Source organism: Crocodylus siamensis, chromosome 12, assembly GCF_052110815.1.
Source record: "Crocodylus siamensis isolate JL-2025a chromosome 12, ASM5211081v1, whole genome shotgun sequence".
Classification (NCBI taxonomy): Eukaryota; Metazoa; Chordata; order Crocodylia; family Crocodylidae; genus Crocodylus; species Crocodylus siamensis.
This window is the reverse complement of record NC_143406.1, coordinates 16,925,748-16,944,718: the sequence shown is the minus strand read 5'-3', so window position 1 is coordinate 16,944,718 and position 18,971 is coordinate 16,925,748. Positions and strand designations below refer to the sequence as shown.

General features: G+C 44.9%; 1 protein-coding gene across 6 annotated transcripts in view; it reads right to left on the bottom strand.

Annotated features, from left to right (window-relative positions):
• KCNAB2 (potassium voltage-gated channel subfamily A regulatory beta subunit 2) overlaps positions 1-18,971 on the bottom strand; it is a 101,481-nt gene that overhangs the window by 27,083 nt on the left and 55,427 nt on the right. For all 6 annotated transcript variants that reach the window (XM_090024404.1, XM_090024407.1, XM_090024405.1 and 3 more), the window contains one exon: positions 2,637-2,680. In XM_090024404.1, coding sequence (XP_089880530.1) covers positions 2,637-2,680 — 44 coding nt within the window. The remainder of the gene's footprint in view (positions 1-2,636; positions 2,681-18,971) is intronic.

The window sequence follows — 18,971 nt, the reverse complement described above, 5'->3', positions numbered from 1 at the left end:
GAGGTACTGTGGGTTGCCTGTCACAGGCATAGGAGCTAACCACACAGGCAATTGTTCCAGTTAAGCCAGACAAGTAAAGCTGCTGCAGTTGCAAGGTCTGACTCCCAAGCATGGACATGCATATCGTGCAACAGAAGCAGCATTTTTGATTCACATTAAATCACTTTCAAACAATGTAATGTAATCTGAAAAAAGATGCTCTTGGACTGTCATAAGAACGTTTGCATGGGCAGTAATAGTGTCTTACATTTACACTTTTCTTTAACCCACTTAGCTTTTTGGTGCAGACTAGCTTCTAGGGAGAGCAGGCTCTGCTGGCTGCACTGTGTCTACATCTAGAACAATATCAGTGCAGCCAAAATCCACACACTTAATCTGGGTTTAAAGCACAAGCCAAGTTTCTAAAGAGGTAAAGGCCGTTTCCTAAGGATATTTCTGACTTGTTCAAACCTTGGTAAATCACAGCTTGTCCGGACAAACAACTGCCACAGACTGAACTCTTCCAGCTCCAGTTCAGGCACTGATTTTTTTTTAATGCGGTCAGCACTACCTTGGAAGCTCTGAACCAGGTTCACTCACGAGGGAGAGGAATAATGTCCTGGAGGTTGTGTCACATGAAAAAAAAAGTTCATTTCAGTTAACCTGACTGTGAGCCACTGAAGAGCCAGACACTTGCTTTTGCAGTCACTAAGCTTAGATGGGGCAGCATCTTTGCAGGTTTCCTATAACAGATCTGGTGCTGTGCTGCCAACGCTAGGGCTAAGGTGAGAAAACACTTCTATTTATATGCCCTTGTTTCCAGGAGCAGGGAAGCTTGTAAAAAACCATCTTTCAGACTGAGAATTTTCATGTCTGTTATTTCTGAGGAAAAAGCTCCTTTCCTTTTCCACAAAGCCTGATGACATTTCATTTACACAGGAGAAAGAGACTTTCTCCCCAGTTACATTCTTTGCCTTTATATTTTTGTTTGTCTTTTACATTAACATTTCAAAATTTTGAGCCTCTGGGGTCTGTAGAAGTAGTGACAGTGAAGTAAATCAGCCCAGAAGATTTGTAGTTCAAATGGTTTAATCGTCTGGTTTGTTTTTGTTACCACAGATTTACCTTTTACTAATTTATATCTTACTACTTATCATATTTACTTGAATCTAGGAAGAGTTTTTTCCCGCCCCAGTCAGCATGGGGGGAAAAGGTCCCTGTGCTAGATTCATATAAAAAGTGGAAGGTGGGCGGTAGGCAGCAGCTGTGGCTCTGACTCTGGCCCTGATCTTGAGTCAGGGCCAAAGTCAGATGCGCAGCAGCCTCCTGGCCTTTTCTCCACCTGCCCTCTACAGACTCTGCCCCTTTCCTTTGCTGTCAGGCACAGCTTGGCTCTGGCTCTGGCTGGATTCCCTCCTGGACATGAAGTACAGGGAAGTACAGTGTTGCGGCATGGGCCGGCAAGGGCTGCGCTTCCACATGCTGTGCTCTGTGACCAGGACCCAGCAGGGACCAGAGCCTGAGCAGCATCTAACAGTAAAGGGGCAAGGGGGAAAGAGGCAGAGACTGTGGGGAGTGGGGAGGAAAGGACAGAAACTATGGGGCACAGGGGGCAAAGGCTGTGGGGAGCTGAACAGGTGCAGGTGGCAGAGGGTAGAACCACTACTTTCCATGCTGTAGTAGTGTGGGGGGGAACACACAAATGTAAGACATCCCTCCAATAATTAGATTCTATACTTGGAAATGTATATTGGATGCATCTATTTTTCACATATAGAACCTGATTATTGTGGGGGGGTCATCTTAAATTTGAGTAAATATAGTAACATCCTGGATTCAGGGAGCCATGTGAAGGACGGAACTGCTTGCCCTATGATGAGGGAGACAGGCAGCAAAGCCAAGGAAACCTACACTTGTCTTTTCTGATATTCCTGTAAAATGTCCAAGCTGGATAGAAATCCATCCCCTGATCTTTCAGACATGTTTAATGAGTCACAAAGCAGCATAAGAGGGCTCCAGTATAATTCTAAAAAGAAGTTTTCTGTTGGGCATTAACCTGTGTGTCTTGGCCTCTATGGCACCAGTGCCTCTGCACAGCAAATTCTCAGTAATGGAGGCACACAGGGAACATGTCTACCTTTCCACTTTTAAACAGCCTGGACATAGAGGCCTCTTAAGCAGTAAACACTGAAAAAGCTACAAGTTTACAGACCCATCCAAGCCAGTAGCCAGTGCACACCTGTGACCACCAGGTACTTCCATGCAACAAAGGATACAGCACATAACATGCGCCTTGGTGGATTTTAGTCCGCTAACCGTGACGGTCTTTGAGACTGTTATCCAGGTCAACTCATTGGGGAGCGGTCCCCATTTAGAAATGAACAGTTAGACGCAGTTATTCCATAACCACCAGCTGGAGGACAGAGCCTCACTGACTTCTCAACTCAACAGAGTCAGTAGGACATTGCCCTGTTTAGAGGTACAACTCTTATTTATGTAAGATGCAGCCCCTGCCCCACTCCACCCAAAAGGGCTGCACGCACCTGGAGTAACTGAGGGAAAGGCATCACTGTAAAGGAAATAAGTAGGTACTCAGCACAGTATCCAGGGTATAGCATTATAATGTGGAAGATGTGTTTAAGTACCAAACCACTTACCTAAGCCCAGGCATGACACTCGCAACCCCGACTTGCCAAGGTTTCTGAAAAAGAGAAACACCTTTCAGTAGCAGCCAGAGATGTCAGCAGTGGGGCTGGGGTGGTGGTCTGTTAGTGTCTGTAGCCACAGTTTGTTGTCATCCAACCCTGTCCCTTCTACAGTTCTTGATGTAGGAGTGTGATCTACCACCATTATACACAGAGAGACCAGGGGTGATGGTGCCACATGCCTGTGCCCCAGTCACCTCATTTGAGAAGTAGGAGGAAAAGCTCCTGCCTGCATTTTATTAGCCCTTCAGAAGAAGCATTCTCCATGCCAACACATGGGGAATATATTTACCTTTGGTTCATGCCATGGTGCTATTGTTACAGGGATGTTATGCATGCGGGTAAGTAGATAGGCATAAACAGACAGTAGGAGAGACCTCTACATTGTTTGAAGAGAGACGAGAAGGCATTGACAAATTACCTAACCTGGGCACTCACTGTTCTTGGGGGATAATATTCACGATGACTTCTGAATCCTCTTCTTTCAATTTACTCACCCACCCTCACAATCCTTCACTAGTTTTTGTGGTGCTGCTCTGGATTTTGGATCTCTATCTGGGTGACCCAGCAGTAACCACTTTTGTAACTAAAACACCTACTCAAGACATATTGCTGCTTTAGTGTACTTGGGTTTTTTGGGCATTTTGATTTAAGCACATTAAGGACATGTCCCATTGCACCAGCACTTAATTGATATGACACTTAAAATAATCCCTTCTGCTGGCCAGAGAACAGGTACAACATAGCATTCTGGTATGATTACACTAATCCCTCTTATAGGATAGCACATGTAAACCAAAAAATAATACAGAGTCAAGAACCCGTGGGACATCTGTGAGTTGCAAAGGCAGCGCTGGCCAGGAAGGAAGACACTGTGAGCAGGGAAAGATACAAGCACACATACTGTGGGTTGAGGGGGTGGGGGTACAAATGAGAACATGATATGCATGTCCCAAAACTGCCAAAACAAACAGATGGTATAACTGTTTGGAAAGGACATTGTGAAGGAGGAAGAACCCTATTCACCTGTAAACCTGGATCACAGTCCTATAAGGAGCTAAGGTGGTTATACCCAAGCCTAGCAAAAGGCCAATGAAACCAAAGCAAAACCTAGAGGAAGGCAAACATGAAAACATGACAGAAGATGAAAGAGCAGTGCTCTTTCAGAAGGTGTAAAAACAAAGAAGGAAGGATATAAAAAACAGACAGAAGGATATAAAAACAAAGTAAAAATGGAAATAAGACAGACTTGAAGAAAACTATGGCAGAAATGAAAGCCAAACCACAAAGTGTCTAAAGGAAAGGCAAAAGGGAGATGGTGTTATCCCTTTAAATCTATATTTGTGGCAACAAATATATGGGAGGAGTCTGAGAATCAATTTAGGTGAAAGGTGGACAACACAACAGAGAGTGAGTCTTTCCTGCCTAAGGTGAGATAGGAAAGCAACCAACAATGTCAAACAAAATATGTTATTTCCTTATTTTTATAAACAAAGCAGGAGAGAAATACCTAAAGCTACAACAGTGACAAACAGAAAGGAAAAAAAGGAGAGCAGATGGTGGCTTTTAGACATTCATGTTTTGATAATTTAAGAACAAAATCTACTTTTCAGTTAGAGAGTAAAGATTAAGAGTGTAATTTTGCTTATGGTACATCCACCAAGAGACAGTAAAAGAAAATGAGAAATCACCTAACAGATGACCAACTTTTTCAGCTTCTGAATTAATTATATACAACACAAAATAAAAATGGGGAAAAGGGTAGTTTAGGAAATCTGTCTATCATAAAACACTCCAGAGAGATTTAATTACAGTTCAAAAAGAAAAAGTATAAAATGTGAGATTCTTTAATGGCAGTTAAAAAGTTTTGGGGGAGAAGAGGGGGCAGGAGAATGGAATTTTTAGCAGTAAATAAAGCAGTAGGTACCATATTTTCAGATGCATAATTTACTAATGAAAAACAGGGATTTATTGAAACGGTGCACTGTATTTGCATGATAATTTAAAGCAACAGTAGCCAGTGATTTCATTAAATCTGCTTTATGTTATTAGGTTACAAATATTATGGTAACTGGTTATTTTCTGAAAACAGTTTTACAACAGCTACATTTTTTATTCGGGGACCATGCACACAGAAAATTCAGATGAAATAGGAACACTCAAAAGTAAAAAATTAGTAACTGGAAACGGAAATTGTCTGTACTCTTGAGAAAGAGTTGATATCTTTTATTAGAGCAGCTAGATAGTTTCAAAAATAATTTTTTTTAAAACAACAACAAATTCAGATGCCCTTCTTCAGGCACAGGAGAAGTCAAAGATCGTAAAATTTCTGCAGCGTAGAAATGAAGCTTCAAATCACACAGAAGACCAGAAGGATGTTAGATTTCCAACCAGGAGACCCATAACATCCTTCTGCTCTCCTGTGCAATATGAAATTTCATTTTTACCAGTCTTTGACTTCTCCTTTGCCTGAAGAAGGGCATTTGAGCCTGAAAGCTTGCAAATAAAAACATGTTTTGCAACTATCTAGTTGGTCTAATAAAAGATATCGTTTCCTCCTCAAGAGTTTTGGATGCCTTTGCCTCTAGACTAACACGGCTGCAACCTATAACCTTATGACAAGTACAGAATTTGCAATATAAATTAGGGCTCCAAACTATTATCAGACATTGGACTCCTTCAGTTTTCAGAAGGTTTTAAAACATTAATTGAACCTCACAGCGCCAGTTTGAAGATGGAAAACTAATGAGAGTGTAAGTGGCTTGCCAGAGGCAACAGAGGAAACCAATCCTACCACTGTTGGGATTTAGGACGCAGGGCTGCCTAGCAGTTGGCTGTGTGCTCAGACCACATACCAGCTTCTCTCAACATCCTTTTTCAACTTAGGTGGTTACAACTTTCGAAGGGAAAGAGAAAGATTGGCAAAGGCGTTTTCTAGTGATGCAAAACATTAATTGTTTATAAGTTTTTGCCTAGAAACACAGTACAAACATCAGCTCAGTCTCATGGCTGCTCATATGTGTGGACAGCACTAATAGTCTAAAAGTCTGTTTCAAGACCTATTCATGTGAACTGTTAGAAGGCTCTTGTGCATGTCACACAGTCCCTAAATATTTTACTGCTGTTGCATCCATGTAGCATTCCAGGTCCTGTGATGGTATAGCAGCCTGGGTTAAAGGAACAAAAAGTTAATTCTGCTTTAGCTGCAAGAAAATATACTCAGTGCAGCCCATGGGTACGAGAGGACTTGTCTGTTGTCAAATGGTCCTTCATCCCTACTCTTCCAGAGCACAGCTGAGTCTGAGCTTGTGGGGATCGACAGAGCTCCAGATACGGAGGTGCCACTCTTCTCTCTTTTCATTTCAAGCCAGCAGCAATGCAGCTGAGCTGATAAAGCGGGACAGTGGCCCAGTGCTGCTCCCCATGCACTTGCATCTCCCAGAAGAAATCTGAGGATGAACAGAATTTAACCCACAATCTTTGTGCTTTGATGGGCGCTTTGGCTTTCCTAAAGGTTCAAACTGCCTTAGCTCCAAGGTGTACTCTTTTTCCTAGGTAAAAATATGGTCTGTGTGCCCAAGATATAGCTGTAGCTGGTTCTCCCAAGCTAAGAAAGAGATGGGGAATCCAAAGAACAGGCTTTCCTCATGCATCTGCTGCTCTTGAATTTGTATCTAGGAGAACCTCATAATGGAGCATTTAATGAAAGCGTGGGACAGCTTGTTACAGAACAGGAAGCACTCAGCTGAGAGACTGGACAGAGCACAGCTGACCAGAGGAACTTATATTCCTTTTCTGTCTTAAAACATATCCAATTGATTCAGATGACAGAGGTTTGAATAGTGACTGACACACAAGCTGCCTGGATTCTTGCTCTTTCTTAGCTCACACTCTCTTCCCGGCATGTCCACAAGTGTGAAACAAGCACATCTAGGAAGGCTGGTCCACAGTAGAAAGATGGAGGCCTTCACACCTGAAATGGTTAATAAACCCTCTAAATGAAGGGGCCCAGGAAAAGGACAGCCTATATAGTCAACACATGGGCAGCAGTCACAGCCACGACCCAACAAGTGGGACTGATCTGCAGGACCCAAGGGACAACAAGGATGTCTAGATAATACAGGAAGCACCAGGGAGGGAACACAAGAGTCTGACTGGAGAACGTGTTCCCTAGGTCAGTAACAAGGCACCTTTCTGGATCACTGGTGCCACCCAGGGATCTGCAGTTCACAGCATGCCGGCTTTTCTCAGGGAGCTGCCCATGCTGGAATTTCCTTTATCTGAGGAACTAGCCCACAGCGAAGGCTGGTCTCTCAGAGGTGGAAAAGAAAGCATGTTTAGGGCTCAGGAACAAAGCAAAGCTACAACACAGTAATGACACTTAATTATTTTGGATTTAGATTACTATTCCTCCTGGGCTGCTATATTGCTCTTATTCAACTTTTAGAAGTTAGAAATTACATTACAGTACACTTATCTGTACGTTCAACCAATTTGAAAACAACATTTTTTCTTTCTCTTTTCTGTTTTTTTGAAGCAGGCTCAGTCCCAGTACCCCCCATTTCTGCACTGTGTCACAAAGTGGCTTATGATAGTCCTGGCACCATGAGAGTCATGACACAGTCAACAATGAGATCAAGGCTCCTGGGATTCATCCACTATACTGCAAGGGAATGGATAACATTTTATGAGCACTTCTCTCAGGAAGCTGACAGGCCATTTTTACTTCCTCAGAAATGGGAACAGAAGGAAGCAGATATCTGCTTATGTTGCTTTAAAATATTAAGACTATACTGTAGATGGCCAAACTGAAGCCTTTAATATTTTGCTGTATTTTTAAAGCCTTGTTTGCCATTTAGAAGTAGAATATGCATCACTGCTTCTGCTGCACAGGGTTGATGAGGAAATGTCTGCAGGATAGGGGAATTTTTTTGACATACAGACAAGTCTGCTCTGGGTGTCATCCAACATTACTGCTGTTGTACATTCACCTCATGAGACTTCTCTCCTAAATAAACAGCCATGCAAACTGCAACGTAGGGGGAAATGTGGCTCAATATAGCACCATCTATGCCTTTTGATTCCCAGAACAAAAGTGCTCTTGGGGGCAGGGTGCTCACTTTGGGCACAGGGGAAAGGGGATGAAAGCTGCACAAAAAGTGTTAAAGCACTACAAGCAGTACTTGAAAAAAATGTCTTTTGTTTTAGGGATGAATTGGAAGGGGCACTGATTTGCAGAGGGTGCTAAGCACCTGTTCTCTGAACTACTGGACCCCTGAGATGGTTCAATTTGGGCACCCAAAAAATCACGTTGCTGCTAGAAAGCCTGGCTAAAGTACTGCTGGGCAGTTTGTTTCTTTCTCAGCATTTTGACACATTTGCTAATCAGAAGTGGCACTCTCTTTGGGGATGGGTGGAAGAGAAAATGTGCCACCTCTGCTTGCCTGCACAGTGCACACCTAATGTGTATCCATTATACATATGTGCTAGCAAATATGTTCACAAACACGCCTAGCAATGCTTGACCTAATCTTCTGCATTAAGGGAAATTTAGTTTTGTATGTTCCTGGCACTTGAATGACTTAAGACTTTATGACATACCTAGCCGTTGAAGATGCTTGTAAGCCTCTGCTCTATGGCATGTACAACCTTTCCATCCAACAGAGCAAACTATCAGTCATTTCCTGAAACTTGTGGCTGGATTCCCTAAGCATATACTGAATGGTTAAAAAAATCCTCCATACAGCTGTTTACTTAATGCAACTCTGTAACAATTACTGCTGGGTCTCCATTGCAGGGGAAGCACACTTGGAGTGAGAGCTTCCACCCAACAGGTTCACTACTATGAGACAGACACGGACAGGCACAGTGCCCCCCCACCCCTACAGGCCAGCCCTGCACTGCTTGTTTCTGATTCACTCTGCTCAACAACTGGAAGTCGCCTCAGAGGCAGTCTCAGAGCCACTGAACCAGACCCCCACCTCTCTGGAAAGTTAGAGGACAAGGTGCTATCCTGCTTTCACAAGTTTTTAGCCAGGACTTGTTCTTTCTGGCTTTGAACCTGCATGTTCTCCAAATAGTGCTTTACTGCACTATGAAGAACTAGCACAAACCTTCATGGTCTCAGGAAATACAGTAAACTGAAGTTGCTTGAAAGATAAGAGAGGACTGTAGGCAAAAAGGGGCTTATCTAATACCTGGACAACTTCTGGACCCATCTACCAGCATGCCACTCTGACTTGTTTTGCATTCTTAGTCCTGTTTTGTCTCCAGTGCTAGTGCCCCCAACATTAGGCAAAGTTAAATTCCACACCAGGCACACACCTAGCCACACACCTGCTCAGAATCGTTTTGCTAAAACATCTGGAAAGTTTGGCACAATATTCCACCAGTGGGCAAGAACCTGGAGCTCGCATTTGTGTTTTGCTTATTTTTCAGATTTCTCATCTCCACAGAGTTTTTCTCCTCTCTTACTGCATTCTCACAGGGGCTTCTAAAGAGACAGAGTCACGAAATGCAAAAGGCCATTCCAGAACACAAGCAGACGTCTGTTGTCACTAATTCTCAGGCATCCTCAGCAGTCGGCAGTTTATACCTAAGCTACCAGGAATTTTGCTTAACTCTAACTCAAATTTCAGGGTTATAGATGCAGGTAAGTAGGATCACATTCAGTTCTACGTGTAAACTGGGACTAAACCCCTTGCATCCAGGAAGGTGCTGAGGTTGCACATAAGTGTAAATGAGAGCAGAAGATAAGCCATAGAAAGTTACACCTGCAAACTGTAAGACCAAGAAAACTGAGGTAAACCAGGATCCCACCCACAGCATACAGATGCCAGCATTTGTACCACTGAAAAAGTATATATGGAAGAGTCAGGCAACAACAAGCTAGAAACAGCAACACACACATGCACTCTTTCCCTTACAGCTTGTACATCACATAGAGAAACCTGAAACGCATCTAATCAGGAGGCAGAGTAACTATTTGGGCACCGGGAGCGCATTGTTCTCCATACCTATATTTCATTCCTGGCTGTTTCATGCTGGATTCACTAGAAGATGGGGCGTTTTGCACAGACAGCTGCCCCAAGCTCCGGGCCACCATGGCCACTGCCCGGAATTTGCTGCGTGTGCCGAGGCTGGGGCTGCTGGCATTTTGTCTGTTTAGCCGATCTTCTGCACTCCGGCTCTTGATACTGTGTTCAGAGCACACAAAAGAGACCTGCATCGTGCTCTGGCTTTGTGCTGGTTGCAGAAATTTCCCTCCCACTTTGTTTCTCAGAAGTGTTTTGCTTCAGAATATGCTGCCAACTCTCCTCAGAAGTATTGCAGGATGTCCAAGGAGAAAATAAACTAGAAAGGTTTTCCCCAGGAACTTGGAGTTTGCAAAGAAATCAATGCCCAAAGCCAAGCAGAAGGTACAGCCTTTGCAACTGCCACCTGCTCTTCTAGGAGAAAGCCAGCAAGAATACACGACACCAAGCCACTATTTGCAAGTATGAGAGTTAAAAAGGAGTGTGAGTTGGAGGGCTCCGAACTATTTATTTCCCAGCGTGTGTCCTGACACTGTCCACTGCTTCCCCTTCTCCCATTCTTGGCAGCATTGCTTAGCTTGTTTCTGAAGCAGGTTTACCAAGTTTCCGGGTGAGGGTGAGCCCTGTACCCAACAGTCGCACATTAATAATTAGGACTGCCACATCTCATTTTTGTGCTGAATTTCAAATTTTATCTTCCTGCTGAATTTCAAATTTTATCCTCCTGTAAGCCAAAAAAACACTGCGCTCGTTTCCTGAGGCACAGAGCTACAGTATTCAGATCCAGTGGGGGACAGGAGAAGCGAATTGCCATTGCTCCAGCATTGGAGATGAAAGGATGGAGGAGACCTCCAACCGAAGAGATGCAGCAGCAAGCTTCTCTGACCAGCTCTCTGACCCCTGCTACAGCTGCCGTCCTTCCAGAGAGAGCCAGGAGTTCGGAAGTAGAGAGGGCAGCGTGACCATGGCACCACTGATCCTGCTCAGTGCCTGGGCTTGACTAAGTCGATTAGGTGACCAGTGAGCTGAGCAGGAAACACTCAGCAATCCATTAATAACACAGGAGGATACACTGCTGCTTCATTCACTGAAGAATAACTACAGAGGCAGCTGTTGGCTTGAGTACGCTGCCTGTCCACAGCACATGCAGCGGGTCCTAATGCGAGGGTCCTACCAGAGCGGATTTCCTTTTCCTCTCATTTTCTGCTCTCTTTTACTCTACCCCCTCCCCCCTGCCTCCACATGTTAAGATATTCCAATGAAGAAGGACAACAGTCTATATTTAGACTGTAAACTGGGAAGCATGGACCTCCTTCCCGCATGTCTGCAGAGCATCGTTTAAATAACGCTCCAATAATGCTGTAAAAAAAGGAGCTGGCTTATTTTTGCTCACACTTTCAATATTTTATGAATTTGGGGAAGTAAACAAACTGCCACATGAGGTTGAGAAGCATCAATGTAACTATTTCAAACAAGGGAGTAAGCCATTTCATAACTTGCAATCTGCATATTTTGTTTTCAAATAACATGCTTTTTTGAGTGGCTGTCATTTTAAAATTCATTCCCAATATTTGCTTTTAATTTGCCTTTATGGAGGAAGGTGCTGCCAGAGGTGGGGGTTGCAGTACACAAACCCTCTTCCCACAGCAGAACAGAGCAGGAAACAGAAGTGCCAGTTTGGGAGACAAGGCTGTAGGGAGCTCTCACATTTCTATCTTCATTACAAATGGTGCCAGTTCCCAAGGATTCATTCACCTCCTATATGTGGCAACTGTTGATCCTCCTGGATCATGGTGTATGCATGACGGCCACTAGACCTTCAACACATATGCCTGGGCAGGCATTTTTGGAGAAGGGGAGGCTGCACAAACCTTCCATCCTCCCTTTAGGCCACTGAGACAGAATCCAAAGACCAGACTGAGTCCAGATGTTTGGTGCCTCCATGGCTGTAGTTGTATAAGTGTCTGGGAATCAAACCCAGGTCTCCTGGGAGGTAGACAAGGATTCTACCACTGAACCACAAGGGACTCCTCCACCTTGTGTATATTTAAGGGGAAAGAGCAAGGCAGCAGTAAGGGAAGAGTTAATCTGCTCTGTTTGCCACATTCTCGTGCATGCATTACAACCTATGCAGTGGTCCAGGAAGACATAACACTATACCAGTCACCAGGATACACCAGTTATCATACACCATGCTTATACAGCAAACTCCTTGGTAAATGTCCCAGCACATACCCTATCTTTTATATCTCTTTTGGTAACTCACAGCTGACTCCGAAGTGCTTCTGTAAATCGTTATCTCTGCCCTGAAAAGGGGTGGGAGGAATGCCTATGGAGCCAGGGTGCCAGGATCACTTCTTTCTTGAATTGCTCAAATTAAGATCCTCAGAGTTCATGTTTTAACACCACCAGGTATTTCTCTACCTTGGCTCTAAGGCGGTGTGGAATGCGAATGCACTCCCTCCTCCCAATTGCCATGCTCGTGCAGGTGCTCTCCCTGCCTCAGGTATGGTGAAAGCAAGGCACAGTGCTCTCTGCCTGCAGAGGGTAAATGAGCTGCTGCTCCCATGGCCCTAGGCATTGTCCTGCTTGCAGAGCCCAGGAAAGAGGCTGATCCTCTGCAGGACCCTGGCAGAGGGCTGGGCTAGCCGACCTGGCCACCGATGGCATGATGACATCCTAGCACCTTCTTCACTCTTCATGACAAAACGTTACACCTACCCAGAGCATCTGCATCCATCTGATTTATCACCATGAACCTGCTAGAAATGACAAACTGACTATCTTTGGATTCCAGGGAGGATGACTGTGAGTGGCCAGCTTGGGTTTAGGTACTCAGGAGACCCAGGAAGGATCCAAAAAAATGGGACTCAATTAATTTTTCCCCTTTTGCACCCATGTGCTAAGAGCTACACAGCATTTGCAGAACATTTCCAAATCAGACTGAACTTGCATATACCATCTCTTGGCCAGAATGATACATTGCTTACCCTTTCTGAGCACTTCTGGAGCAGAATAAACTCCCAGGGAAGCAAAAAGAACACTTCAGTTTGTGGCAATTTCTTTCTTTCACTGTAAATTACTCTTTCTTTTTCATGTTAACTGGCACCACTCCATTTTAATTCCTTGCTGATCCCTGCCCTAAAATGCTGAGAAAAATGGACTGTCACACCAGTTCCAATCTCTCAGAGCTTTAAAAAAATCCAGTGCCAGTTCTTAAGTCATATTTTTGTGATCTAAAGTATAAAGTTGAGGCCTCCCCCCGGAATCCCACATTCAATATTATACCTTCCGATGCAGAGTTTCTAATACACACACACAACTGTTGGTGTTTAGGTGCCCTTCAAGAATGAAAGTTATATAAATCTGAATTCAGATTAAAGTAAAAAAAAAGTGTAATCCACTGGTGTTTTCTGCTGCTGCCAAGCTCCTTATACTGGCCACCAGAGCCAAAGTAATCCTGCTTAGTGCCCCACAAACACTAATTGCAGTTTCCAATTCTACTGCCACAGATTAGGATGCGCCTGAAGGCAGAGTGGGAAATCCTGCTCCTGCTGGAGCAAATGGCAGTTTTGCCTTGAATTCAAGGGTTTTCACCCAATGCACACAAAGCACCTGTAAACACTACAGGTGCCAATTTGCATACCAAAAACACGTATTTGCACATCAAAAAACTGGTTCTCATAAAAAATAAAGTGTACCTCTGTCCTTTCTGCCTCCAGCCCATCTGTCTGCGTCTGGCCATTGTCATGGCAGAAAGGAGTGATGTGAAGGAGTAGAGTATCCCTGCTGATTAGCCCCAACGTTCTGGCGGATTCGTACGAGCAGCTATTTGACAAGCAAAAAATTCTGAATCCCTGGGAGGCACAGTGATTTGGTACTAATCTGTGTGCAGTCTTCCTATACTTTGAAAAAACATCCCTGAGTCCAGATTAAAGCTCCTTACAAGGAGGCCTTGGCTAAAACCACCAAGTAAAGAAATTGCAGAACAAATGCAGGTTTTTACTGATGGATTCAGGGGACCAAACTCTTCTCTGGGTTCCAGCAGCATAAATCTGGAACAGTGTCACTGATGTGGTGAACAGTGATGCTGCTGCAAATCCCCAGAACCCTGAGCAAAGTTCTGCTGGATGTACGGGATGCAGACAGAATCTGTGCATTCAGCTCTAAAACTTCATCCCTGCTGGCTATAAAAAAATTAGCTGCACCATGGCAGTGCTGCTCGAGCCATCTCCCTGCTTTTGGGGCTGTTGAACTTTTCAATCCGAATTGCAGATTTCTGCTTATCTTCTCTTTGTTGCCTTGTGAAAGGAACTTGTTCCAAAGTAGGCTGAGTTACCTTGTGACAACAGGCAGATCTTTGTTATTCATGACAAACCTTCAGCATCAGAAGTATTTGGCACTACTCTAGTCTAAAGAATGCTCTGTGCAAAGCTCTGACCTTTATGCTTATGGCAAACTTTATTTGGGGGCTGAATTCCTGAAATTTCTGTTGGCTGGCATCCAGCACTGTCCATTACCAAAAGAGATCACTCTCAAAGTCAGTCAGTCCCCTTGGCCCCTCTACTCCTCAAAGCCCCTGCAACTTAACTACGAAAGTATTTTCTGTCAGTAAATACTGTAGCCTGATCCTTCTTAATATCTTTGACAGTGCACACACAGTCATCACTTCATCAATAAATAACTCTCACATAAATATTAAATAGGTTACTGTTACTGTGTAAATGTTACCTTTGTTTATTGTCATACAAGAAAATGCAAGGAAACCTTATCTGCAAAGCTTCAGATTCAATGAAAATACAAAAACCTGCAGGCTGATCTTTGCAGGCAGAACCCACAGAGATGGACACAACAGCTGGCCCATGCAGAGCAGCTTGCTACATTGTGGACCATGAAAAGGATATTTTAACAAATACACAGCCTCTGGACTTGACAGTAGACTGGGTCCAGGAAACTATCTAGAAAGAGAACAGGAGTCTCTGTGACAGGTTCAAGGGGGTTAAAATCCCTGTGTAGCCACAGTCTGGTCCAGGCTAAGGATGAGGTCAGTGAGTTTCACAACAGAAGCAGCCTAAAGGGAGGGCAGGAGTAAGAGAGGAATCTAATCTACTTCAACTGAGTGCTTGAAGACTTCCACCTTTGAAGCCAGAGCTTGGAGAGGACTGATCTAGTTGCTGGCACAGGTCTAAGTTGTGCCCGGGTTTTACTTCCAATGCTGGGACAATATGAGACCCTTTGACGGATACTACTGATCATTCAGCGCCAGAAGTTTTAAAAACGTCCCCTCTGGGCAAGTCGCCCCTCTGCTGCACTCAAGCCAGTGATCTGTCAGCCTATCAAAGATACAGTAATTAACAAACAAAACCCCTTTGCAATATTTATGCTCTTGCTACACCAGGCTCTGGAACAACATGCAAAATTAATGGCGCACCAGCTGTCTCTGAGTGCAGGGATGGCTTCCCAGCTCTGTGCAATCCTCTCTCAGGTTCAGGTTTCTGGGCCATACTGGTACTTATTTCTCCATGCCAAAAGCAAACCAGAGAAGGCAAATCAGGCACTCAGAGCACCTCCTTTCACAGGCTTGTTAGGATGAGATAGAGGTAGGCATGGGGTCTGCCAAAGACAGACAGCAGTGGAGCTGAGATTCCCAAAGCCTCCTGGAGATTTGCTATCAGGGTGAGGGAAGACAATAGAGAGAGCAGGATGGTGGTAGGGAAGTGGGATGTGTGGAGGCCTGCAGCTGAAGAGAAGGGTTTCCTGAAGTGGGGGGAAGGCCCAGGGCATAATCAGCAAGTATGCAAAAAGAACACGCTTCATGGCAAATAAAGGCCTAATGGAATCTTCCAGGGAGCTGCTACTAAATAAAAGCTCCACTTCTCACCTGGTTTTAGTAGGAATGGGCAACCACTTTAATTAGACCCAGGTGCCAGGTGCAGCTGGTGGAAAGTGAAGGATTGCACTGCCAGTGGCAGGGCATTTGAGGAACAGCTTCTATACAGGAGCGTGGCTATACACTAAGTATTTGTATGGAATCTGGATGGGGCACTGAGGAGATAAGTCAATGCACCCAAAGAGTTCATTCCATTCCCCAAATCCCCCAGCCAGAAGCTGCTGTGTGCCACTCACTGAATGCCATAGAGAAACTGGACTGAAAACCCTATTAACAGTTGCCTGGGTTACTCCAGCTCCAGAATCTCATTCTGGCCTTTTGTGGGTCCTAACTGCACCAAGAGCTCTAGAAAACCTGTTACTGATCTCAGAGAGCTCTGAAGGATGCCTGAAAGGCTTTGCTACTGTAGAAAGAGCAGAGTAAAGTTTCTGAAGCTTGGATCTCAGCACTGCAAAGGATTTTGCTTCGTTTCTAGGCAGGAGGAAGAGTCTGGCCACAAGCGGGCTGATGGCATGAATGATAGATGGGTACAAGGGTATCAGATGGCTGTACCACACGTTACAGCCTCATTACACCCTATCATGTCCTAGTAAACAAAATGCTACTGCTCTCAGAAGGACACCTTTGTGCATATATATATAACTGTCCCCAAAGTAGCCCTGGATCAAGCTAAATAAGTCGTGATTACATTACTTCATCCTGCTGGAGAATTCAGTGAACCGAGATGAACCAGTTAAACTGAATTAATGAAAACAGCTCACTCCCTCACAATCACCCTCCCCTGGCAGGGCAGGAACAGGTGTCCAGGGTTCCTAAGGAAGGAATGTCCTCATGCCCATGGCAAGGGGATGCGAGTCCAGCCTGCTGCTGTGGAGGAAGGGGGCAGAGCCAGGTCTGTCAAACAGTGGCTGAGTGTCAATAATTCAGTTTATGCAGAGCCTGATAGTCCAAGAGATTCCACCGCAGCAGCTACAGAAATAACTTGCTGCAGAGGCCATTGCTCTCTTCTCCCTAGGGGCTGGCATGTTCTGTCCCAAACTGTGAGCACTGGGCTGAGGGTGGAACAGATCTGTACACCTGCCTGCTGAGGGAAAAAAGCGTGACGGTTCTGACCATGAACTCGTGAAACAAACTCTGCCAAGATCACTGCACAGATGAGCAGCGATGAAGATTTATCAGAACAACATAAAGGATGCTCCCGATATGCCTCTAGAGTAGGTTGGGATTACAGGGCCATGAGGGGATTGCTGCTTGCAAGCTGAAAAGCATGAGCCAGAACTACGTAGCAGTGACTAAACTGTATGCATGTGACCCTTTGCTCTTAGTTTTGATCCTTCCAAAGAGCAAGACACTTCTCCCTGGACTACTGTAGGACTTTCACTGGTAGGAGTCTGCCATCTGCTGGGACCTCAGGAGAAATTCCACTACCAGTAAACTGTAGCAACAGCACTGCCACACATTAAAGGAAGTGGATTCACTAAAACTACAGGAAATGAATATGTGGTAGGGTCAGTGTACAGAATGCTACAGACAAGGAGGCAAGCTTACTGTGGCTGTCAGGCCTCTGACAAGGAAGAGAAAGATGAAGGAAGTAACCCACTCTGACCAAAAGAGGGAGGATTCAGTACTCTGCATAAATGGGAAGGTGCTGGGTGAAGCGGCTGCCATGGATGCGATGAGCATGGAGCAACAGCATGAAGACATGTGCCCTGCTCAGAGTCCAGAGGTGGGCAAACTCGCAGACTGCCAACCCCATGACCAGGAAACGGAGAGAGATGGGAGAAAACTGCACTGGGTTTGGACACTGACTACTGATCTCTGTAAAACCAAAGCCCAGGGGCAGAAATGGACCAAGAGGCAAGTAGGAATCATTCCTGTTCCGACGAGTGGAATGGTTAGGAGTGGAGTTATGCACACACCCTGGTCCCCAACAGCGAAGTCTGCTTTTGAGGAAGCTGAAGTGACAATCTGAGTCCAATTTCCCACTGGTGTATACAGGTAAAGCACTGACTGTTCATATCTACACCACACTTAGCCCCTGCTGGGGCAGAGACCAGACATACAAGTTTATTAAATGCCCCCAACCTGATCTCTAGATACTTTAAACTGGACTGAAAGAAAAGTTACCCTGCCACATCACCTGGGAAGTGCTTCATCCTTTTGCATTTTAAGCTCCCCTGGGCTGGTCCAAACAGGTGTTCCAAACCCTTCTAAAGCACAGCCCTGATGCTTATAGCTATATCTAGTTAAAACCAAAGAAGCCATTCCAGTAAATATTTCAATATGATCTGTGTCATGGGGGGAAGGTGGTGGGGAAGGCGGCAAAGAAAATACATCCACACTATGTGATATCCTGGAAACCATTTGCAAAGCCTGAACGCAGATTTCTGCCCTGCACAAACTCTGGGCATAGTGAAATGTGCACAAAAGCTGTTGCTTCTCTCATGTCTTTCATGCCCATCCATATTCACCCAGAAGATACAAAGCATCCTTTCTTACCTATATTTCATGCCGGTTGTGTGAGCTGTGCAGTCCTCCAGAGACAGCCCATGCATCCTAAGGAACTCCTCCCTGGTCTTGGCCTGGGCTGCCACTCGGACCTCGCGTAGGCGCTGCAGCTCCACCACATCTGTCTGGCGAACCTGATGCAGGCCCCAATCTGAGTGGTATCGGCTAACCACACTCTTCAGGCTCTCGCTGTATGTCATGGACAACATTCTGCTACCTGACTTGGGAATCTGCAGAGTTTTCCAGAGGTTACATTTTGACTGAATCTACCTGAAAGATCTGTGCAATCCCAGAGGCTCAGGCAGGTGGCTGCTGTTCTCTGAGATTCTGACTAACCTGCTTCGGCCGAAACTAAGGAAAAAAAAAAAAGGACTTCTCCTTCCCAGCTCATTCAGCCAACAATAAAACAAGCTTGTGGCACTGGTCAAACAGCACCTATATGTTTGTACCACCAGCCTTTAACACTGAACAGGTGCTATGCTTGAGTGTGCTCCAGCAACTGGAACCTGGTTTTTGGGGAAATCCAGCTCTTGAGGCTAACTCACACTTGAGCAAACCACAGTCACTTACAAGACAAAAAGAACTCTGAGCTATTTTTAAGTGGCCAAACAATTCAGTGAAGCAGAGAAAAAGGCTTCTATGTGAGAACCAAGCCACAGAGAGAGTGCAGCACGAACTAAAACAAGCGGGGAAAACATACAGCCGCAAACCACTCTTGGGTCACAGGATGATGAACTGCTGAAATCACACTAAGCATTCACATGGGATGGGAGCTCATGCTGCTGTCTGTTAGAGCTCTGCCTTTTTAAGAAACCCTTACTGCACCGACTTCTGAATGATTATAAGGGGGACGTT